Raw genomic sequence first — 24,716 nt, 5'->3', positions numbered from 1 at the left:
TTCAGAGAGCTGATATGAGTGCACTGTTGAAAATGCATTAGATCTTCACAAAATTATAAGAATCTATGCTAGGCTTTTTTCATCGATTTTGATAGGCCTACATCTCAAAGAATACACACACACACCAAAACAGGTTTGGAGTGCGCCCACATCCCATGTTTAATATCCAAAGCTCCACCCCAAAATGTAACTCCCTCCCCGAGTCTACACTGCTAAAACAAGTAACGTTAGCCTATGAGAGCGAGAAGCAGAGTGAAACGGGGTCCTATTTAATTCACAAGGAATTAATTGTATGTGCTGGAATATGCATTACCAAACATATTACGCAGGCGAATGATGAGTTTCACACCTCGCAGCAGATTAAACAGTATCTAGCGATTCGATGAAAGAAAAGACGCACAAAAGAAATGGGCACTGGACGGCAACTTGCAACACTTTCAGTAAATTCAACCCCGCGAAATCCAGGTTATTGCGCCCAGTTGGTTGTACTTGCAGTGGTTTTTATCCAGCTGTGCGTAACATTTAACTTGGAAACCGAAAACCGGGTCGTCTACACTGGACCTAGGGAAAGTTTTTTCGGTTATTCGGTGGATTTTTTCTACAATACTTCATCTAGGTGAGTGCTTATTCATCTTACCCCTCCGTTAGCTTTGCTTTCTTTACATTGTTCTAGGCAGCTGTTTGGCACAATAATACACAATTGCTTTCACTTCAAAAGTTATGATTTTAATGATTCCATATAGGCTATTTGATATTGTTGTTGTGCACAGTATAATATCACCGTTTAAGCCTGAACGGCATTACCATGTTATACAGCTGTCTAACAAGCCTACTCATACGATTTGAATAACGGTTTGTAGGCTACATAGAGGCAAAGGGAACAGGTTTTGAACAAGTCCACCACCACAGCTCCTGCCACCTTCTTCCCCACACCGCCTTTTGGGGGAATTATTCCCCATTTACCCTCATGGTATGATATTATCTAAAGTTTTAGCTCAGTGGTATTCAATCTGTGGCCCACGAAAATATATATATATAAAAAATGGAGTATCTGACATAGGCTTTGTAAAAGCACCCACAAATAGGCTACCAGTGAGGCAAGTGCCGCTGGCTGCTGGTAAGCTTTCTTGACTTGGACACCAACACATAGCTAACACATAACACATTTTTCCAACACACAGCTAACCTTTTTTTAACCAGCTTAATGCCTCGAACACTCCTACAGCGTCATTGCGCAAAATGGTACGCAGCATCATCTGGACATGGGTGCAACAAAAGTTCAACATTCACCTTCTGTCAAGCCTCCTACATATACAATTTGATGCATATGTTCGATTTATCCACACAGATAGCACTGCAACTGCCTCTGCAACACAATGCTGCAAGGCAAACCCAGCGTTCCATTGAAAATGAATGTACTTGGTTCTTTTTTATAAACTAGAGTACCAGTGAGCATTTCTTGTAGTGGACAACTGTTTGGAGCTGTTACAAAGTAATTCATAATAATTAGATTTGTTTTTCTCATGTGAATACATTAAGATATAAAGGGGGGACATAGATACATTCAATATAATTCATGAGGTGAATCAAAACCTATGTTTAAACCCTTTCTCGTGCCTGGAGTCTTCACAGATTCTGCAAAAATCGTCTGACATAAAACACTACCTTTCTTTCCTTACATTTATGATAATGTTGTTTGTTGTTATATCATATAGTAAGCATTTAACAATTGAATTACACATTGTCCTTGATCCTGTACAATTCCTAGATATTGCTGTCGGACTCTTTTTTTTTGTATGGAGATCTCGGAAGTGTACCATAACTTCATAACATTTCGTATCTCCCTATGTTAAGGTGTGAAAACTGTTTTCATGGGCACATATCCAAAATAATGTATGTGATTGCAAAATCCAATGCTTCTAACAGAAATAGTAACTTTAATATGATTAATGAAACAAACATCGATACTGTCATTAACAGGGTTATTCAATAATTAGGCCTACGCATAATAGTTGTTTGATGCTCGTTTGATGTCTAGCTGTTTAGTTACATGGGGACATTATCGAGCAACAGCTGATTCAGGAAAGGATTTTCTGAATGACAGTCAAGTGATGAAGAGCTTGTGTAATACTGCACACTATTTAACAACAGCCAAAGTGTGGGAATTCATGTTGATCTCGAGGATTGACAGACCATTTTGGTGTATATGTTGTTAAGGGGGTCAAGATACAGTAGTTAGCCTACTTTGTAGAACACATTATTTGAACATTCCTGAGGTAAGATTAAGGTCCGTGTATCTTTTGTTTTCCAAGTTAAAACGGAGCAATCGGGAACGTGAAATGTCCTGATTATTCGTTTTGAATATAATTTTTTTTTAAATAAAAAAATATATGCTTATTTTTTCATTTTTGCATATAAAACCCAAAAAACTGCTTGATATTTCGATGTTCAAATGTAGGTGGGGTTAAATGTGGAATGCCTGGTCAAGTGCACAGCCAACACTTCCTGTCCTTTCAAAGAAGGTCACCCTTCAATCTTCAGTCTATGAATCTATTGTCTATTAACTAATTGATTAACAGTTGCCCATACCGTGCCACAGTGCCAAGATTTCTCAATTTCTGCATTAAATGTAGTGTGTATTAGACTTATTAATGAACTTCTGTTACTGTAAATGGTTAGCTGATTGATATTAGGGTTGGGCAGTATCCAGATTTTCATATTGTCATACCGTCCTTCTCTTACCCCAGGATTTACGGTATTACCGGCTTAGTACACAAGGGGGCGCCAAAAAAAAACCCATTGGGCATCTATTACCAGAATGCTAACAAAATTACCAAAAGTAATAGTGAGTTTCCATGGAGGCTGCTAGCTAAATATGCCAACAGACCGCAAATGAAAATAAACTAATTGCAGACAGGCAACCCAGCTCATAAAGTTATATAAATATAGGTAGAAGCTACCGAATGTCATTTACAAGCAAATGTGATCGAGAGACATTGTGCAAATGAACAAAGTTTTGACGGATGCAGTACTGGCTTTCCAGCAGGATGTCTAGACGCTGTGCCTGTGTGGAGTCTGGAGTCGCTAGGGCAACGGGCCTGCCTGCTCTGCTCTGAGAAGAGGGGGGAGGAGCTGACAAGCCGAGAACGGAGAGGAGAAAAAATGCAAGGAAATCAAGATAGCAGTGGCAGCTGTACAAATAACTCATCCAAAGGGCTTTGACTTCTCAAACACGGCAGAAAGTTAACACAATATAATTAATTATAAATGTATTATTAATTCATTTACCTGATTAATTTAGCCACTTAGATAGCAAGTAATACTTAGGGGTATAACTAGAATTCTGAGTTTAACATTTTTTATTTCTGCGTTTTGTAAACGCAGATCTAAAATGATTCTTATTGTAATTTCTGCTCGGCATCAGACTAATTTTGTGCTTCAGTTGCACTTCTAAACTCAAACTTCAAAGAAATAGTTTCAACGGTATTGAAAAACCATCCCGTGGCTATTTCCAAATACCCCGCTATATGGTATATACTATATACTACCCAAGCCTAACTGATATATCCTAGATTCCTAGCTAACCATTGGTAATCTTTATTAAATTATGCTATACAGCCAAAACAACAGTATCTATTGCTAGACTAGAGATATGCCCTAGCTGTAGTTAGTGGTTGCACATCTAACTATTTGGATTTAAACAAGGGTGTAAATAGTAGACATGTAAATATAGCGTTTCACTGTTTACAGCAGGTCTCCAGCTACCCAGACCTGTCTGATCAGGCTGATATGGTGCTGTGGGTGTGTCCAGCTTACACCTGTGCACATCTGTGTGTGTATAGCAATGGAATTAAACATCCTACCAATGCCTCAAGTGTTGTGCTGTAGGTCCACCACACACCCGAAGGGTTGTGGGGTCCTGTCCAGAAACAACCCCTAACCCCTAACCCTAGACACTTGTGGAGATCTGAGAGAATTGGACAGGTGTAAGCAATACCGCCAAAATTCCACCAAGCCTATCAGAGGGTAAGGTGGAGCTCTCACTCTGTCACCACCCATCAATCCCTCTCAGATCTCCACAAGTGTCTAGACTCTGGGCAGTAGGGTCTAGGGGTTGTTTCTGGACAGACAATGGGTATTATGGTAGCTCAGTCAGTCAATCTGTCTGGCGCTGTCAATTTTTTTGTTATAGCTGTCAAATACTTGCTTCCTCTGTCCTTTGGTGAATCTCAATTGCATTTCCTTGATTCGTTGCATCCTCTCTCCTCGTCTCCTTTTCAAAACCAATTGGATGAGAAGGTCAGAGGTCCCTCCCGTTTCACCTTCTTATCCAATGGATTTTGAGAAGGAGGCGAGGATAGAGGATGTAGGAATGAAGGAAATACAATTGAGATTCTCCCCTTGTTTCCTCCATTCCTCACCTCCCTCTCAAAGCACATTGGGGGAGAGGAGTGAAGGTTCCTCCCCTCGGGCTCCAATGCACTTTCAAGGAGAGGCAAGGAGTGGAGGAAACAAGGAGTGGAGGAAACAAGGACAGAGGAAGCACACACACACACTGCTTGAAGAGTTTACTGATTATAATGATTTCATTATTGGTTATTATTATTTTCAATGATTTTGTTGACAGAACCCATTGTATTATATTAGTGTATTACATTATTATATCAACTATAAAAATAAATAGAAATCCTGTTGTTTATCTTTTCAATGTTTAACATGGCTATAAACGATAGAGAAGGTGACTAAAGCACAAACAGACCTGGCTACTAGGCATGACAAAGAAACATGCAGTGTCCATGTTTCATGTGACATTTTGAATGACATGTAGATGTTTTGTTGAGCTATGAGTTATGGTCTCATTGTGCCTATCTGGACTCTTATTCCTGTAACTACACATTTGAAACTGCAAGAAAATCATATTTAAAAGTATATAATAATATAATAATAATAATAATATAATAATAATAATATAATAATAATAATATGCCATTTAGCAGAAGCTTTTATCCAAAGCGACTTACAGTCATGCGTGCATACATTTGTGTATGGGTGGTCCCGGGGATCGAACCCACTACCTTGGCGTTACAAGCGCCGTGCTCTACCAGCTGAGCTACAGAGGACCATCATTTAGAAATTCTGTCCCTGATGTCACACATTGCAATGACGCTGTAGGTGTGATTGAGGCGTAACAGCTGCTCTTAGCGAAAATATGTTTGGAGTTTCCTTTCTAGCTAATAGTCTGTGTTATAATGTAGAGAGTTCAAAATAATGTAAAACTATCTACCAAAACGATTCATTTTAAAATGTTGATTACTTCTCCTTACCATTATCATTCACCTGATATTTATTTTTTTGCTCATGTATGATGGGGGTCTCTGGGTCACCAGTTTGCCTGGGAGGGGGTCCCTGGGTCACCAGTTTGCCTGGGAGGGGGTCTCTGGGTCACCAGTTTGCCTGGGAGGGGGTCCCTGGGTCACCAGTTTGCCTGGGAGGGGGTCCCTGGGTCACCAGTTTGCCTGGGAGGGGGTCCCTGGGTCACCAGTTTGCCTGGGAGGGGGTCCCTGGGTCACCAGTTTGCCTGGGAGGGGGTCTCTGGGCAAGAACAGTTTGAAGAATCATGTTTTAGGTTGTAATATCCATTTCATACACAGACCAAAATCCCACAAATGTACCATGCCTGCTTCTTGGTATATCTGAAAGGGGTAAGGAGTAAAACACATTGAAATTAAAATCCACATAAAGACCTAATCATGATTCCTGCATTTTCACAGACCCTGTAATCAAAATACAGGTATCGGGTCTTTGTAAATGGTTCTCTGCTTTTTTGCAGGTAAATTCATTAACACTTCCATTGTTTAACACCTCCATAATTTGAAATGCAAACAGCCCCCATGATTTAACAAAAAAAAAACACGCCTCCCAATTTGCCAGTTACCCACTATATAAAAGGGGTATACCTGCAAGAAAGTGGTAAATAATGGGATGTTTGAAAAGGGGTCATGTAAACATTGCCTTATATATTTTTTTAGAGGTAATATACCACATTTTCTATCTGAAATTGGTATAACTCAGCTAAGTAGGCTGCCAGATGTTCACTTTCTTCAGCAAAGCCTGTGATGAATGTACTTTGGTGCGAAAAGTGCAAATCAATCCCAGAACAACAGCAAAGGACCTTGTGAAGATGCTGGAGGAAACAGGTACAAAAGTATCTATATCCACAGTAAAACAAGTCCTATATTGACATAACCTGAAAGGCCGCTCAGCAAGGAAGAAGCCCCTGCTCCAAAACCACCATAAAAAAGCCAGACTACGGTTTGCAACTGCACATGGGGACAAAGATCGTACTTTTTGGAGAAATGTACTCTGGTCTGATGAAACAGAAATGGAACTGTTTGGCCATAATGACCATCGTAATGTTTGGAGGAAAAAGGGGAACGCTTGCAAGCCGAAGAACACCATCCCAACCGTGAAGCACGGGGGTGGCAGCATCATGCTGTGGTGGTGCTTTGCTGGAGGCCTACAAACCTGATTCGGTTACACCAGCTCTGTCAGGAGGAATGGGCCAAAATTCACCCAATTTATTGTGGGAAGCTTGTGGAAGGCTACCCGAAACGTTTGACCCAAGTTAAACAATTTAAAGGCAATGCTACCAAATACAAATTCAGTGTATGTAAACTTCTGACCCACTGGGAATGTGATTCAATAAATAAAAACTGAAATAAATCATTCTCTCTACTATTATTCTGACATTTCACATTCTTAAAATAAAGTGGTGATCCTAACTGACCTAAGACAGGGAATTTTTACTAGGATTAAATGTCAGGAATTGTGAAAAACTGAGTTTAAATGTATTTGGCTAAGGTGTATTTAAACTTCCGACTTCAACTGTATATTCCACACATACATATTCAGCATTTTGGGGGAGTTGGATCAAATACATTAAGGGCAAATTCGAATCCTTGGATGAATAGGGATTCCATGGACTTTGACAAATACAAGAAGGACCCCCTCCCTGCTGTTTTACTGATAGGTGTGTAATGGTGAGTGAGATTAAATAAGATTCAAACATGTAGCTAGGCCTACTTAGCCGATGCCCACAGCAGGTAACACCACTTTTCACCTTTCACTAAGAGGAAAATGTTAGCATTCACAGCTGAAATGAAGTAACATAATTAGGCCTATTTTACCAACTGAAATTGGGTTTTTCTTAGCCTATCAAATGAGGTACTCACTCAGAGTTGCATTCTTTTTGTCCAACTAATGATATGGGAATGTGGTACCACAACCTTCACGGATCAAATTGTAAGTCGCTCTGGATAAGAGCGTCTGCTAAATGACGTAAATGTAATGTAAATGTAAATCAAATCAACAACTGAACTTGTGTAATGTGCTCGCACTTCATACAGTACATCACATGTACACAAATGATGCAATGCATTGTAGGCCTGTTATTAATATGTCACTTTGACAAGTGCGCATCACTGCTGTGCCACCCCCACCCCTGTCCTGATCCTTTCAAGAAAAATGCATTCAACTTCAAGTTCAGATATTTATGATACATTCTCTCATATTTACAGATTCATTGATGATATAAAATGATATCACCTACAGTAGAAGGGAAAGTGTCATGAAACTTTAACACCATTTAACTCACCAAATACTATTTCTAGGCCTATGCTGATAAAACATATCCTAATGAATAGGCTTTTCAGCAATTGTGGCAAAGGCTTATCCTACATTTTAGGACGGACACACACACACAGCCTATTTAGAGCGACCGTCGTCATCAACAGCATCATGGCGGCTGAAGATAATGAAAGGATATGGGCAGTAAGGCATCTGTTATAGTGAACTTCGACTCCCTTTTCTTTTAAATTACCACTAGGAGACCATCAGCAGAGAGGAACTCCAATGGTTTGGACTGAACTGAAGTATCATCTTGCACCATTACTCAGGAAGTAATGGTGCAACCTGGGGACGAGGTTAAATGTAGGTAGCTTGGTCAAATAGTGAGAGATGACGTATCCTAGACCTAGGTTTTGAACAACTACAGTGTCATACTATGGTTGGACTAATCCGAAGAAGAAAAGGGCATCAAGTTATTCATGTAGGCCTAGTTTACAATGGGACCACTCTAGATACTTAGCTGTGACATTATCATTAGGCCTATAATGTAAGTCAGGGGTTAGGTCACTTGTTGCAAATGCTCATTTCGATAATAGTTAAGGACTCAAATCTGAGGGTCACCATTAACATGGGCTGAGCCAACATTGGCACATGGGCTGAGCTGAGCGATGTTTAAACTAATATCTAGAGGCCTATATCAGCTCCGCCTGTCACAGCACCCCTTCTACCGTCCTCCGAGGCAGAACTGGTTTGATGCCATTGACTGAATAAATGTACACGTTTTCTGACACCAGCAGGGAGGAAATTGCTTAAGTCTCCCTCTGTTTGCTCAGCTAAGCATTGGGGGGGCAGAATGTGTGTTGTGGAGTCGTTATGAAAATGTTGATTCAGTCCTCTTGTAGGAGTTGGCTCTTTTTCTCCCATGGTGCTTTTTTTGCCTGGTCAGGACTGGACAATGTTAGTCTTTGTACTGAAATAAACAAAATAATTCAATAGCTAGCTATTTTTAATGTTTTGATTTCCCTAATTTTATCATATGCCTGTTGCAATTGCTCCTGTCTTGTTTGGGGTCATATGACTCAAGTTGGAGTAGGTGGAGCAGTTGCGGTCGTAGAAAGACAAATAGAGTGACACACTCGCCCGAAAAGTTTGCTGTTTCTCAGCATACCACTGTTGTTTGTGTCTCAGCGACATCCACAGTGTAAGTCAATAAGCCTAGTTAAGATAGAACCCTAGTGTTTTGGTAAAGAGGTTGTCTGGCAATAATATGTAACGAGCAGTAGCTGTAGAATGGTTTTGGTGCATAAGCAATGTTAATGTAGTGTTTCCCATTCTACCTATTGTAAATTAAATATCCTTTTTTTGCTAAAAGGATTATTATATTATTCATCGATTGACTATGACTTTTCAAATCACCCAGTAGTGCTATCTGCAGAGTTAGCGCAATGGAACCAATGGAATAGCCACAAAGGGGCAAGCCCCACGCATATAGCACTCCAGGCAAGCTCAATCAAAGTACTCAAAGTAACTCAAAGTACTTGAAAGAAACAAAAACTATTTGAATCGAGGTGTTCCTATACGTTTGGCCAGTAAATTCGAGTTGACTCATTCATGCATCATTACTCTGATATTGATACTCTTGCTATGGTATGATTTCCCTTTGCTGTATGTTTTCAATTTCTTTTCAGGTGTATATCATTGACTTAAAGGGCACTTAGCAACTCAACACTTTGAGAAATCACAGGAGAGCTCGAGAGTGTATATGAAAGAGAACAGTTCCCAAAAACTCAGTCCTCAAAATATTGAGTGGCTGCAAAGTGAATGGTTTATAGGAAAGTTAATCCCGCCATGTAAATATTCCTCTTATGCTCTCCAGACATTTGGGGGCCCCTTGACTCAGAGGCTGTCTGATCTCTGTTAATGTCATCATTCATCGACATCTAAAGCTTTGCAATTCTCCTGGGCTTGGCTGTTTAGTGTGGCTGCATTGAAAGGGTAGACGGATTGTCTCTCTCTCTCACTCTATCTTTCTCTCTCTCTGTCTCTCTCAACGGACGTTACATTAAAGTGTTGTTCGTTCTCGTCGTTTCTTCATTTTCAACAGATTGTCGTCTGAAGCTGAATAGCAAGGAAAACTCAGAAAGGGGGTTTAGAAATGAGTCTGCCCATTTTGTATTGCCCCTTTTTCTGCTCCGTCCTGCACCATGCACTGTCCCTAAACCCCCCCCCCCCCTCCTCCCACTTTTCCCCGTTTAACATTTTACATTCTAATTCTTAGGAAACAAGGCTGCACAATGCCTAATATTCACTGAATGTCTAAGATTACCATCTTGCAAAGTCAGAAAAACCTGCTAACTCCCAAAAAGACATGCTTCCCACTGGGCACAGACGTCAGTTCAACGACTAGTTTTATTTTACATTTGGTTTAGTCGTCAACTAATCTGAAACGTGAAATCAACAAAAAATGTCACCATGTCATTGGATTTAGGTTAAAAGTTGAGTGAAAAAAATACAAAATGCCCTTACGTTGATTACTTTTTGCATATCCAACCAGTTTTCCATGTTGATTCAACGTCATCACATTGATTTTTTTGGGTTGAAATGACGTGGAAACACTGTTGATTCAACCAGTTTTTGCCCAGTGGGTTCTGTCTAGGTACACTTGATAGTCCTGTCAGGCATAATCAAATCTTGATTCAGTAGCTTATTTCTCAGGCATGGGTAGATGGATCCAGAGATCCTAGATATTATCCTTTCATACCCTCGGAAACCAAATAGTTTTTAACCACAGAACTAAAACCCTCCACCCCAGCCCCTCATTAGCCCAATACCTCAATGAAATGTGTGCCGTGTTTAGCTTCTTTGGTGGAATACTATCTGAACTACTAAATAACTATCTGAACTACTAAATGTTGGATATGTAGTCTTTTTGATGGAGGAAAGATGTTTGAGCCCACTGGAAGTAGACTGGACTAGTACGTGTTTCCTGTTACTTCAGTCTCACTCCATATTCAAGAATGGCCTTTTTCCCTTAATTCAGATTACAACCTCTCACTTTCGGTTATTTGAAAATGAAATAATCTCCAAAATATAGCTATTTCTTAAAACAAACCATAGAAAGTTGGTTGCAATTTCAGTTTAATCCACCAGAAAAGACAGAACAAATAATACAACAAATATTGTGGTTAAATTCAAATATACTAATTGATTAAAAAAAACATAATTTTTCAAAAAAAATTAAAAAATAATCTTTGTAAATTATATTATAAATAGGACTGGTGGAGTTATGTCACACATGCAGCTAACAAAATTATATGGAAATGTCTGCTCTACCCATAATTACAACCAAATAATTGCAGCATTACCGCAAAAATGGAAGAGACAAGTGGAATAAAAAAAGTATACCAGTTTAATTTAAGGACCAAAAAATGGACAGCTGTGCAATATAGATTGCAAAATAGTTGGGAAGAGATTTTCGAGGTACCGATTCCATGGCACATGGTTTATGAACTGATACGCAAAATGACACCAGTTTCAAAACTTAAATTATTATACATAATTCTTGCAACCAATAGAATGTTATATATATAGGGGATACAACCTTCCCAGCTCTGCAGATTTTGCTGCGAAGAGACAGAGTCATTAGATCATTTATTTTGGTCCTGTCCATATGTAGCTTGTTTTTGGTCACAGGTCCAGGAATGGCTGAAGAATTGCAACATTTACCTGGAGCTAACTCTGCAGATAGCACTACTGGGTGATTTGAAAAGTCATAGTCAATCGATTAATAATATAATAATCCTTTTAGCAAAAAAAAAGTATCTTTAATTTACAATCTGTAGAAACTATGAGAATAGAAAGGTTCTGAACTTTTGTGAAACATCACATCACAGTTGAAAAATATATGGCAAATAGAAATCCAATATAGATGGTGTTAAGAGATAGATGGGAGAGGTTGAATGGAGCTGAAGGGTGGGACTAATAACAACAAGACAACTAATGTAAAATATACTGTCTGTAAAATTTATATAAGTTCAGAACTTTTGTGAAACAGCACAGTTAAAAATATATGGCAAATATAAATCAAACTGGATGGACATTAGAAAGGAGGAAGGACAGGACTAAAAACAAACAAAATATAACTTTTGTAAAATAGATTGTGTCTGTAAAATGTATATAGAATGTATAAGCTGGAAGTAGAAGCCTAAGTGTTGATGTTCATTAGTTTACTCCAATTAGGGGAGGGGTGGTAGGGTTAGTGGAAAATAATAAAGGAAAATGTATTTTTAAAAGAGAAGTATAAATATATGTGCAGTGCCTTCGGAAAGTATTCAGACCCCTTGACTTTTTCCACATTTTGTTACGTTACAGCCTTATTCTAAAATTGATTAAATTGTTTTTTTTCCCTCATCAATCTACACACAATACACCATAATGACATTTTTGTCATTAATGACACCATAATGACATAAAACATGTAACTTTTATATAAGTTTTCTGACCCTTTACTCAGTACTTTGTTTTAGCACCTTTGGCAGTGATTACAGCATCGAGTCTTCTTCGGTAGGACGCTACAAGCTTGGCACACCTGTATTTGGGGAGTTTCTCCCATTCTTCTCTGCAGATCCTCTCAAGCTCTGTCAGGTTGGATGGGGAGCATTGCTGCACAGCTATTTTCAGGTCTCTCCAGAGATGTTAGATCGGGTTCAAGTCCGGGCTCTGGCTGGGCCACTCAAGGATATTCAGAGACTTATCATGAAGCCACTCCTGCGTTGTCTTGACTGTGTGCTTAGGGTTGTTGTCCTGTTGGAAGATGAACATTCGCCCCATTCTGAGGTCCTGAGCGCTCTGGAGCAGGTTTTCATCAAAGATCTCTTTGTACTTTGCTCCGTTCATCTTTCCCTCGATCCTGACTAGTCTCCCAGTCCCTGCAGCTGAAAAACATCCCCACAGCACGATGCTGCCACCACCATTCTTCACCATAGGGATGGTGCCAGGTTTCCTCCAGATGTGACGCTTGGCATTCAGGCCAAAGAGTTCAATCTTGGTTTCATCAGACCAGAGAATCTTGTTTCTCATGGTATGAGAGTCTGTAGGTGCCTTTTGGCAAACTCCAAGCGGGCTGTCATGTGCCTTTTACTGAGGAGTGGCTTCCGTCTGGCCACTCTACCATAAAGGCCTAATTGGTGGAGTGCTGCAGAGATGGTTGTCCTTCTGGAAGGCCGGGTACCAAACTTCTTCCATTTAAAAATGATGGAGGCCACTGTGTTCTTGGGGACCTTCAATGCTGCAGAAATGTTTTGGTACCCTTCCGCAGATCTGTGCCTCGACACAATCCTGTCTCGGAGCTCTACGGACAATTCCTTTGACCTCATGGCTTGGTTTTTGCTCTGATATGCACTGTCAACTGTGGGACCTTATATAGACAGGTGTGTGCCTTTCCAAAACATGCCCAATCAATTGAGTTTACCACAGGTGGACACCAATCAAGTTGTAGAAACAACTCAAGGATGATCAATGGAAACAGGATACACCTGAGCTCAATTTTCGAGTCTCATAGCAATACTTATGTAAATAAGGTATTTCTGTTTTTTTGTTTGAATTAATTTGCAAACATTTCTAAAAACCAGTTTTCGCTTTGTCATTATGGGGTGTAGATTGATGAGGGAAACGTAACAACATTTGAAAAAAGTGATCCATGAAGGGAGGGAATAGCCAAATCATTTAAAAACAATAACTTGGGGCGGCAGGTACAGTAGCCTAGCGGTTAAGAGTGTTGGGCCAGTAACTGAAAGCTTGCTGGTTTGAAACCCCGAGCTGACTAGGTGAACAATCTGCCGATGTGCCCTTGAGCAAGGCACTTAACCCTAATTGCTCCTGTAACTTGCTCTGGATAATAGCGTCTGCTATATGAATAAAATGTAAATGCTTCGTGTACTCCCACTTGTTATTTTTGGATGATGTATTTTTGCCCGACTGTGCACTAATGTTGTGTTTTTGTGTTCTATTTTAACTTTATAGTGTCAGCATTCTGATTGGTGCTCCCAAAGCTAACACCAGCCAACCGAACGTCAACGAAGGTGGAGCTGTGTACTTATGTCCCTGGAGCCAGGGCCAATCGGATTGCAGTGTCGTCCACTTTGACAATGAAGGTAAGGTACCTGGCTGAATCACCTGGTGGAATTATTTGTGAATGAGTAGCCCTACCGTAGAGCTAACGTATCAACTATCCACTGTGTGATCCTCTCAGCTATTCCATCTCAGATCAAAGCCTTTGAGTAAATTCATTTTTTGATTATTTAACCTGTTTGAGAGGATGAGTAGAATTACTTTATTACTCCTTCATAAGAAAACAAGTACCATTACCATTCATTATAAAACTGGTTGTTTGGATCCTGGATGCTGATTGGACGAGCAGACACACCTATGCCTGCTAACAGTTCCATCTGAAAATGATCACTGCGCCTCCATAAGAATGTCATGTTCATGTTGCTGTCTGAATCATCTCTTGTATTCATCTCAACTCGCACATTATTTCCCCTTGCTTCCAGCCTAGCGTTTAGTTTGGTACAGCGGGGGTTAATATAAGCCTCACTGTCTGCAAGTCCGACCTCAGCAACAATGTTTCACTTTTGAATTTCGGATCTCTGCAGTACTGTACATAGAGTGAATGGTGCCCAGACGAGATGAAAAAACTTTTTCTAAACCAGTTGAAATCACGCATCAACGTCATTATCATGGATATATCCAAGTAAAAACCAAGAGAAAAAAAGCTAAAACAAACAAAAATGCATCTTGTGTACTGTCATTCCAGGTTCAATGTTTGATGTGACTGAGTTAGCTGAAGTTGGCTAGCTAGCTAGCAAGTGACAAGAACGTTATCCAGCCTGCATACCAACCATTTTGTTTAGAATGGACGACCAGTCCTTTTGCGTCTGTAGCAACATGGCCAAAAGAACTAACAACCAGATTTTTGTCCGGACTATATATTTTGGTGGAAGAATGAAATTATATGAATTGACTCATCAAAATAAAGTTCCAATGAAAATATGTAATTCATTGTCATTCTGTTGGTAACAGTTATATAAAAGCAATAAGGCACGCGAGGCTCTGCTATCGTGTCGGGCAGAACAACGGCATTTACCTGTGACTGTATTCATGATACAGCACTGCCTCTTGTGCCTTGTTGCTTAACTAGTGGTTACAACATGTAAAGCATTATGTCAACTGCCATAATGTGTATTTCCTTGTACAAACGTCTAATGAATTTCCGATTAACAATTTTAACATCAGGTGTCACAAAGGTTTCATACGTACATTTTACAAAGGCTGTATGCTGCAATGCTATCATAGCATACCTCCAGTTAAAGTTGGATTGTATATCCATAAAAATGTGTCTTCAGCCATTAAAGAATAAGGCTTCTATTAGTGAGCTCACTGGCTATGATGACCCTGAGGTTATAGTGGCAAACCTCTCTGTCAAGGCTTAGAGATTCTTCACCAATGGTGCTCTGTTTTTATTTAAACCATTCTTTGAAGTTTCTCCTCCTGTGCTTAGTAGTGACTGAGCCCTCTCTCGTCTTCCCCCTTTCTAAGGCCTCTAGTTTGAGGTAAAGTTTAGTTAAAGCTCTGTATCCACTACATCCAGTGTCTCCACAGGTCCTTGGTTGATTTCCTGCCTGGCTGGATTGAAGCCCAGTGTTGTAACTTTAATTAGGCCAAAGCAATGGGCCAGGGTTCCAGTCTCGAACTCCTAGAGTTTTTCTTCGGGACTGCAGTTTAACTGAGGCCCGGACCAGGAAGACAATTTCCATACACGGCCACATAGAGTCAGATTTGAACATTCCTAATAAGACACTTTAGTCATCACCTTTGTGCACAAAACATCCATTGAATTATTAAAATAATTGTCACTGAGGCTGATATTACAATTTTATATTCATCCAATGTCTGCAATGTTTTTGGATAACGTGATGACGTCGTCGCTGCACACGCTGCGCCCTGTGCTCAATGAGTGCTAGTGCGCATGTGATGTTGGTTCGTATAAACCGGATGCAACCCGATATAGACGGTCCATGAATCAGCGAATGCGAACATGAGTAGATAACCTTGAGAACAACAGGCGGACATCTTGGACGCAGTCTCCAGTTGTTATTATACCTCAGTGGGCCAAAGTCATTATGGGGACAAGGACCCCTGGGCTGCCTGCCCCTAGCTCTGCCTGCCAGTGAAGCGGTCACAGCCACATCAGATATAAGCAGGAAGTGATAAGGTCCACCGTTTGAGGATCAGAGAGTGTGTGTTATCACATACGCTCACACACATACTGTACATTACATAGACACATACAGACACTAGATACACATATTCAGACACACAGACATGCATGCACTAAAACTGGAAGCATGCATTCTCGTGCACCTAAACTGTTTATACGTGCACAGCTTACAAACACAAACTATGTACACGTCCACAGGCTTACATAAGCAGTCATGCCCACACACAAACACCCTCTAATATGTACACTCTCCAAATTGAAGACGCAGCTGATGTGATATGTGAATTCATGAATTTAGCTGACAGCCGTTTTACACAGACAGGTAGACACACACACACACTGCCCCAGGCCCTTCCGTTCCCGGGTTTGTGCAATGCAGCGTTTCCCATGCAGGTCTCTGGGTTCAAAGGGCATAGTGTGTACTAACACAGTCCAGACTCCAGCAGCCAATCAGACAGACAGACATAGGGCAGGGCAGTGGTTAGGGAAGGTTAATGTTACTTGTCAAGTCCATGCGTCAGACAAATTAATAAAACCCACACTCCCAAGTCTACCGCATTAAAGGGATGGTTCATCCAAATTTCTAAATGTGTTCACATTTTTCTTACCTTGAATGTAGTCTATTGGCCAGGATTGACTGTCTGCAGTTGACGACTCATGCTTTTTTAATGATGAATTTGGGTGAACTATCCCTTTAAGGAACATTTAGGGGTTTTCATAGCAAGGCTTGTCCTCATTCGTGTTCATTCTCTCTCAACATTACTTAATATATACTGTAGGTTTGACCTACAGTAATGTTACCACCCAGAAATCTTGGGTGTACTCTCTCAAAGCCAGCTGCTCAATGTTTTTGTCTGTCACAGGAAACTGTTTTACCTTCCCCCCTTCATAAAACGGGGACCAGACTACGAAGGACAAATGTTTCGGTTACAGTAAAAACGCGTTCCAAGTCCTGCTGAACGATTTGATGTTTGCCAATAGCATGGTGGATAGATTAAGAGTTGAAACTCGGAGACAGAGGTTATAAAAACATCAATGCTAAAAACCCAAGGACACACATGGGATCAGGTTGAGACATAATTACAATAGACATCACTATGGTTATTTGGAGGTTTTGCTCTCAAATAAGGAGTCACGCGATGATATGTTGTGTGGTCCTTCCCCTACGACTCGGGAAACCATGCAGTTTATTAGCCTACAGATTCAATAAGTTATGATGAACTTCACAGGGTGATGAAAGTGCACAGTGATGAGCTTGATGCTGCTTTCCAATAAATATTGAGGGTCTTATTCTGGTGACATGATGATCGATGCTTGACTGCCGTTTGACAAATAAAAATATTTGTAGACTAGACAACCCACACAGCCTACCCACACTGTATCTGTGAGCTGTTGGGTAGAGCGCAGGTGCCAATACCAGAGTAGGCACATTTGCTATTTAACGCAATCGTTTTTGTGACAAAGCTATCGGTAGAGTTGACAATGCGATGGAAACCCATTGAACACATATTTTCTTTATGCAAATTCTAAAATATTCACATGAAAATCTGTCGCCAATTGGATGGAAACCTAGCTACTCTCACTCAGATATGCAAACATTTCTCTCTACCATATGGCAAAATGTGTAGAATTGCAGGAAATTAGCTGTAAAACGGACATTTATTATTTCCGACCTATGGCAAAATGTGTAGAATTGCAGGAAATTAACCCTAAAACGTAAATTTCTCTCCGCTGTCAAGAGGGGAGCCGCTAAAATGTTTTGCTCGCAAGGTGGGCCCCCCCAACAAAATGTCACTTAGGGCCCCCAAAAGGCTAGGGCCGGCTCTGACTGCATGTGTGGATATGGATATGAGTATGCAGACCCGCAGGCCCCTCATGATGAGTTACATTTTTTTGTGGCCCCCACCCCATCAAAGTCACCCATCCCTGCTTTAGGCTATTACATTCATACAAGTATTGTATTACAAATGTAAAGGTGCGTTTCTTTGGCATCTTCCAGGAGATCGCCGTTTCCATGTCAATGACGTCGACGTCCAGGTGGAGTTCAAGTCCCATCAGTGGTTTGGAGCGACAGTGCGTTCCCATGGCAACACTGTCCTGGTAAGATACTATGTTCTGTGGGATAGAGAGGATTAGGTCAGAATCTAACTGTCCGGTTAGAAATGATCATCAGAAAACCAATACGGACTTGATTGATTGATGATTTTATGTGTACAGTAATCCCTCGTTTATCGCGGGGGTTACGTTCCGAAAATGACCCGCGATAAGTGAAATCCGCGAAATAGAAAACTTTTTTTTTTTTACAATTAGCAACTATTACATGTATACAAATACAGTGACTCACGTGTAGGCCGTTTCGTCGACATTATGGGTTTAGAAGATGTTCGAAATTACAAGATAATTTGGCCAACTTAATGTAAATTTGCCAAGCTGTTTTATGTACGTACACATAACTGCACGAGACGACAAAATGATAGCACAATTCGTAGCATGTTTTGATACAAGAAGCGGGAGTGAGTTTTTAGCGAATCAGAATACAGAGCACAATGCACCAAAAAAAAAAAAAAAAATGCATTATGAAAATCCGCGAAATAGCGAATCCGCGATAAGTGAACCGCGAAGTGGCGAGGGATCACTGTATTTTGATATTGTTTACAAGTTCTACATGAATCGGTCTATTATTTGACTACTGTCACAAGTCGACCATAGCCCCAGTCATGAAATGCTTTTCACAATGTGTCAGTGATGCCTAGCAACATCTGACAGCATTGTCTTCCGTCAGATAGCACAACGGTGGTTTTAGAATGACGCCATCTGACGGAAGACAATGCATCTGACAGTTGATAGTTGAGTTTCTTGTGTGTTGTTTTGAATGTTAACCCTGTCTAACCCCTATACCCTTCTCTTGAATGTGTCCAAGGCTTGTGCCCCAAGGTATTACTGGAGAACAGAACATGACGCCCCCTTCTCTGACGCCACAGGAACTTGCTACCTCTCCGTGGACAACCTCAAGACTTTTGTGGAGTACGCCCCCTGTCGCACAGGTACAGTACTGCAATGACACCCTGATCCAAAATACTGCACCTGAAGTCAATTGAATGAAGTAGTGCCAAAGCATGCAGCCACGACTTTGAGTTGTGTGAGGGCTGAATCCTGACTCCAACTTGAACTTTCTTGTAAATTGACCACTGATGTCAATGGGAGGTTTGTGTGTGCACGTTATGATACAGCCCTGGCTGGGCCATTTGGGTTGTGGCCTTTCAGTGTGACTCGTCAATGTCTCTTCCGTTTACCTCAGAGAGACATGGTCCTGCCGGACAGGGCTACTGTCAGGGTGGGTTCAGTGCTGACTTCACCAAGGTACGTTCAAGAGGAAAAGGAACAATTCATTAACAATTAAAAATAGATCATCTTGGGAGCTTTTTATATGGGTGCTTATGTCTTGGGGGCTGTTCCAGAAAGAAGGATCAATGAGTTAGCCAGCTAACTGTCCCAGAAATTCTGATAACTTAATCTTTTTGAGAAATACAGTGGGGGAAAAAAGTATTTAGTCAGCCACCAATTGTGCAAGTTCTCCCACTTAAAAAGATGAGAGAGGCCTGTAATTTTCATCATAGGTACACGTCAACTATGACAGACAAAATGAGAAAAACAAATCCAGAAAATCACATTGTAGGATTTTTAATGAATTTATTTGCAAAATATGGTGGAAAATAAGTATTTGGTCAATAACAAAAGTTTCTCAATACTCTGTTATATACCCTTTGTTGGCAATGACACAGGTCAAACGTTTTCTGTAAGTCTTCACAAGGTTTTCACACATTGTTGCTGGTATTTTGGCCCATTCCTCCATGCAGATCTCCTCTAGAGCAGTGATGTTTTGGGGCTGTCGCTGGGCAACACAGACTTTCAACTCCCTCCAAAGATGTACTATGGGGTTGAGATCTGGAGACTGGCTAGGCCACTCCAGGACCTTGAAATGCTTCTTACGAAGCCACTCCTTCGTTGCCCGGGCGGTGTGTTTGGGATCATTGTCATGCTGAAAGACCCAGCCACATTTCATCTTCAATGCCCTTGCTGATGGAAGGAGGTTTTCACTCAAAATCTCATGATACATGACCCCATTCATTCTTTCCTTTACACGGATCAGTCGTCCTGGTCCCTTTGCAGAAAAACAGCCCCAAAGCATGATGTTTCCACCCCCATGCTTCACAGTAGGTATGGTGTTCTTTGGATGCAACTCAGCATTCTTTGTCCTCCAAACATGACGAGTTGAGTTTTTACTAAAAAGTTATATTTTGGTTTCATCTGACCATATGACATTCTCCCAATCCTCTTCTGGATCATCCAAATGCACTCTAGCAAACTTCAGACGGGCCTGGACATGTACTGGCTTAAGAAGGGGGACACGTCTGGCACTGCAGGATTTGAGTCCCTGGCGGCGTAGTGTGTTACTGATGGTAGGCTTTGTTACTTTGGTCCCAGCTCTCTGCAGGTCATTCACTAGGTCCCCCCGTGTGGTTCTGGGATTTTTGCTCACCGTTCTTGTGATCATTTTGACCCCACGGGGTGAGATCTTGCGTGGAGCCCCAGATCGAGGGAGATTATCAGTGGTCTTGTATGTCTTCCATTTCCTAATAATTGCTCCCACAGTTGATTTCTTCAAACCATGCTGCTTACCTATTGCAGATTCAGTCTTCCCAGCCTGGTGCAGGTATACAATTTTGTTTCTGGTCTCCTTTGACAGCTCTTTGGTCTTGGCCATAGTGGAGTTTGGAGTGTGACTGTTTGAGGTTGTGGACAGGTGTCTTTTATACTGTTAACAAGTTCAAACAGGTGCCATTAATACAGGTAACGAGTGGAGGACAGAGGAGCCTCTTAAAGAAGAAGTTACAGGTCTGTGAGAGCCAGAAATCTTGCTTCTTTGAAGGTGACCAAATACTTATTTTCCACCATAATTTGCAAATAAATTCATAAAAAATCCTACAATGTGATTTTCTGGAATTTTTTTTCTGAATTTGTCTGTCATAGTTGATGTGTACCTATGATGAAAATTACAGGCCTCTCTCATCTTTTTAAGTGGGAGAACTTGCACAATTGGTGGCAGACTAAATACTTTTTTTCCCCACTGTATATACTTGAAATTAGCATGGAGTAATTGACTCGACAACCAACGACCTATATTCAAGTTTAGCTTTCTTAATGAATCAGGAAATCAAGAGATATTTTTGACTGCTTATCAAAGTTAGCTGGCTGACTGAATGATCCTGCTTTCTGGAACACCCCACTGTATGAATACTGTAAGCCACAAAAGACTTACAATTGAGTTTTATCTGAAAGCACCTGATACATATTCTTGATAAAAAGTTCTCATCAGAGCAGTCGTTTTTCTGTTTGTTTCAGGATGGGAAAGTTGTTCTTGGAGGACCAGGAAGCTTTTACTGGCAAGGTGAGTGCACTATAGGATTTATGATAGGACCTTATTGGGACCATATGTGGATTTATATTAATTGGTTCAACTACAGGACATAGAGATAGCATACAGTATAGCATAGAAAACCATACAGTGGGGAGAACAAGTATTTGATACACTGCCGATTTTGCAGGTTTTCCTACTTACAAAGCATGTAGAGGTCTGTCATTTTTATCATAGGTACACTTCAACTGTGAGAGACGGGATCTGAAACAAAAATCCAGAAAATCACATTGTATGATTTTTAAGTAATTAATTTGCATTTTATTGCATGACATAAGTATTTGATACATCACAAAAGCAGAACTTAATATTTGGTACAGAAACCTTTGTTTGCAATTACAGAGATCATACGTTTCCTGTAGGTCTTGACCAGGTTTGCACACACTGCAGCAGGGATTTTGGCCCACTCCTCCATACAGACCTTCTGCAGATCCTTCAGGTTTCGGGGCTGTCGCTGGGCAATACGGACTTTCAGCTCCCTCCAAATATATTCTATTGGGTCCAGGTCTGGAGACTGGCTAGGCCACTCCAGGACCTTGAGATGCTTCTTACCGAGCCACTCCTTAGTTGCCCTGGCTGTGTGTTTCGGGTCGTTGTCATGCTGGAAGACCCAGCCACGACTCATCTTCAATGCTCTTACTGAGGGAAGGAGGTTGTTGGCCAAGATCTTGCGATACATGGCCCCATCCATCCTCCCCTCAATACGGTGCAGTCGTCCTGTCCCCTTTGCAGAAAAACATCCCCAAAGAATGATGGTTCCACCTCCATGCTTCATGGTTGGGATGGTGTTCTTGGGGTTGTACTCATCCTTCTTCTTCCTCCAAACACGGAGAGTGGAGTTTAGACCAAAAAGCTCTATTTTTGTCTCATCAGACCACATGACCTTCTCCCATTCCTCCTCTGGATCATCCAGATGGTCAGTGTCTTTTATACAGGTAACGAGTTCAAACAGGTGCAGTTAATACAGGTAATGAGTGGAGAACAGGAGGGCTTCTTAAAGAAAAACAAACAGGTCTGTGAGAGCCTGAATTCTTACTGGTTGGTAGGTGATCAAATACTTATGTCATGCAATAAAATGCTAATTAATTACTTAAAAATCATACAATGTGATTTTCTGGATTTTTGTTTTAGATTCCGTCTCTCACAGTTCAAGTGTACCTATGATAAAAATTACAGACCTCTACATGCCTTTTAAGTAGGAAAACCTGCAAAATCGGCAGTGTATCAAATACTTGTTCTCCCCACTGTACATCAACTAGTTTTTCCCCCTTTTCTTTAAAGGCTGGGAATTCCCAATCTTTCACATTTTTCCTTTTTATTAGACAGATACAGTGTAGAGAGACACGAGAGAGATAATATTTGTGTCAGCATAATGACAGAGTGGGATTAAAACCTGCGCAGATGCGTACATATGGTTTCCAAGTGGCGAAGTTACCCCCAAGACCAGTGGTTCTCAAACTTCTCCTCGGGGAACCCCAGCCGTTCCATGTATTTAATCCATTCCAGAGCTAGCACACCTGGTTCAACTTGTCAACTAATCATCAAGCCCTTGACTAGGTGAAGCAGGTGCGCTAGTTCAGGGCTACAACCAAATTGTGAAACGACTGGGGGTCCCCAAGGAGAGGTTTGAGAAGCACTGCCCTAGGTCTAGACCAGGGGTTTACAAACCTCTCCTCTTGGATCCCCAGCAGTTTCATGTATTTTAACTATTCCACAGCTAGAAAACGGGATTCAACTTGTCAAATAATCATTAAACCCTTTAATAGGTGAATCAGGTGAGCTAGTTCAGGGCTACAACAAAATTGTGAAATGCTAAGGGTCTCCGAGGAGAGGATTTGAAAACCACTGCCCTAGACCATTCTCAGGGCCAAACTTCAACAGTCATTTTACTGCAGCTAAAACCCCATAAGACAAAGTTCAAAAGTCACGGCTTGTCTTAACCCCTGACATCTGACCCTTATCTCCATCCGTCCTTCCCACAGGTCAGCTTATCTTAGCCACCACAAAGGAAATAGTCAAGGCCTACTACCCTTCCTACTTCCTGCTCTCTGTTACCGGACAGATACAGACCCATCAGGTGCAGGGGAGCTATGACGACAGTTACCTAGGTGAGCATGGTCCACTTCTTCATAGGAGTTAGACAGAGGCTGCATCTGAAATGACACCCTATTCCCTTCACAGTGCACTGCTTTTGACCAGAGCACTAAGTAGTTGCCTTACCCGATTTCTCATTGCACTCTACTCACTGGTATTGACCCATCATTTTTCTCCCATTCTCTCTCTCTCTCTCTCTCTCTCTCTCTCTCTCTCTCTCTCACTCTCTTTCCCCCATCTCTCTCTCTCTCTCTCTCTCTCTGTCTCTCTGTCTCTCTGTCTCTGTCTGTCTGTCTGTATCTCTCTCTCCAGGTTACTCTGTGGCCGGCGGGGAGTTCAGTGGAGATAATATTGAAGGTGAGGGTCATATTTACAGTGTCGACTGACTCGCTTGCGCATGATTGGGTTTTGGGTTTGCTTACCCCATAGCTCTGTCTAATGGTTAATCATCGGAAGTCCATCTAAAGTCCCCTATGCTCTAATATACTCATGTGCTCTAATCATTAGAGCTCTAATCATTAGAGCTCTAGTCATTAGAGCACACGAGTATATCAGAAGAATATCAGAGCACAATGTAATAGTCTATTTATTACATAACATTGGAGTCTACTGTACTTAAGTAGCTCACTCAAGGCCACAACATGAAGATGTTCTGCTTATTTTAAAAGAAATGAACAACTTGCACGGTGCACTTGGCCGTATCATTTAGTTTATTAAGCTTTTAAGATTTCATAGAATTATTGCCACAGACCTGCAACAAGCAAACCTCAGCTTTTCATATTTTAAACACTGCTTATAATCAGCAATGTTTTAACCCCTCGGTTGTTCACATTTGGAAGTGCTTGGAGTCCTAGCCCTAGCTTGGACTCAACTCTTGAACTTCCTTTCTCTCTTTCTCATTTTCTGTCTTTGCAGATTTCGTCACGGGAGTCCCCAAGGGACTCATGCTGTATGGTTTAGTAAGGAGTCCTCACATATTTCATACATATTTCATCATTCATTCTAGATTAAAGTTAATGAGGGGTAACATAGGGATGACTTAAGGATGACATAGAGGAATGTTACTGTAAAGAGGAAGAGGGGGTGAGAGGACGCCAATAAATAAAAAGGGGAATAGTTTCAAGTTTTAATGTCACATGCACAAGTACAGTGAAATGCCTTTCTTGACAGCTCTAACCCCAACAATGCAGTAATAAATAAGAATGTAATACTTCTGGAAGTGAATTAAGAGAGGGATTTAAA

At 41.0% G+C, this 24,716-nt stretch overlaps 1 protein-coding gene across 1 annotated transcript in view; it reads left to right on the top strand.

Annotated features, from left to right (window-relative positions):
* The first annotated feature begins 249 nt into the window (after positions 1-249).
* Positions 250-24,716, top strand: part of LOC311139040 (integrin alpha-5-like) — a 50,950-nt gene continuing 26,483 nt past the window's right edge. Inside the window, exons 1-9 of the mRNA XM_084173886.1 lie at positions 250-616; positions 13,648-13,778; positions 17,904-18,004; positions 18,825-18,948; positions 19,203-19,264; positions 21,308-21,353; positions 23,363-23,488; positions 23,787-23,831; positions 24,390-24,433. Coding sequence (XP_084030012.1) covers positions 408-616; positions 13,648-13,778; positions 17,904-18,004; positions 18,825-18,948; positions 19,203-19,264; positions 21,308-21,353; positions 23,363-23,488; positions 23,787-23,831; positions 24,390-24,433 — 888 coding nt within the window. The 5' untranslated portion in view covers positions 250-407. The remainder of the gene's footprint in view (positions 617-13,647; positions 13,779-17,903; positions 18,005-18,824; positions 18,949-19,202; positions 19,265-21,307; positions 21,354-23,362; positions 23,489-23,786; positions 23,832-24,389; positions 24,434-24,716) is intronic.

Source organism: Coregonus lavaretus (genome assembly GCF_964263955.1).
Source record: "Coregonus lavaretus genome assembly, chromosome: 12".
In the NCBI taxonomy this organism is placed as follows: Eukaryota; Metazoa; Chordata; class Actinopteri; order Salmoniformes; family Salmonidae; genus Coregonus; species Coregonus lavaretus.
This window is presented reverse-complemented; position numbering and strand designations above follow the sequence as displayed.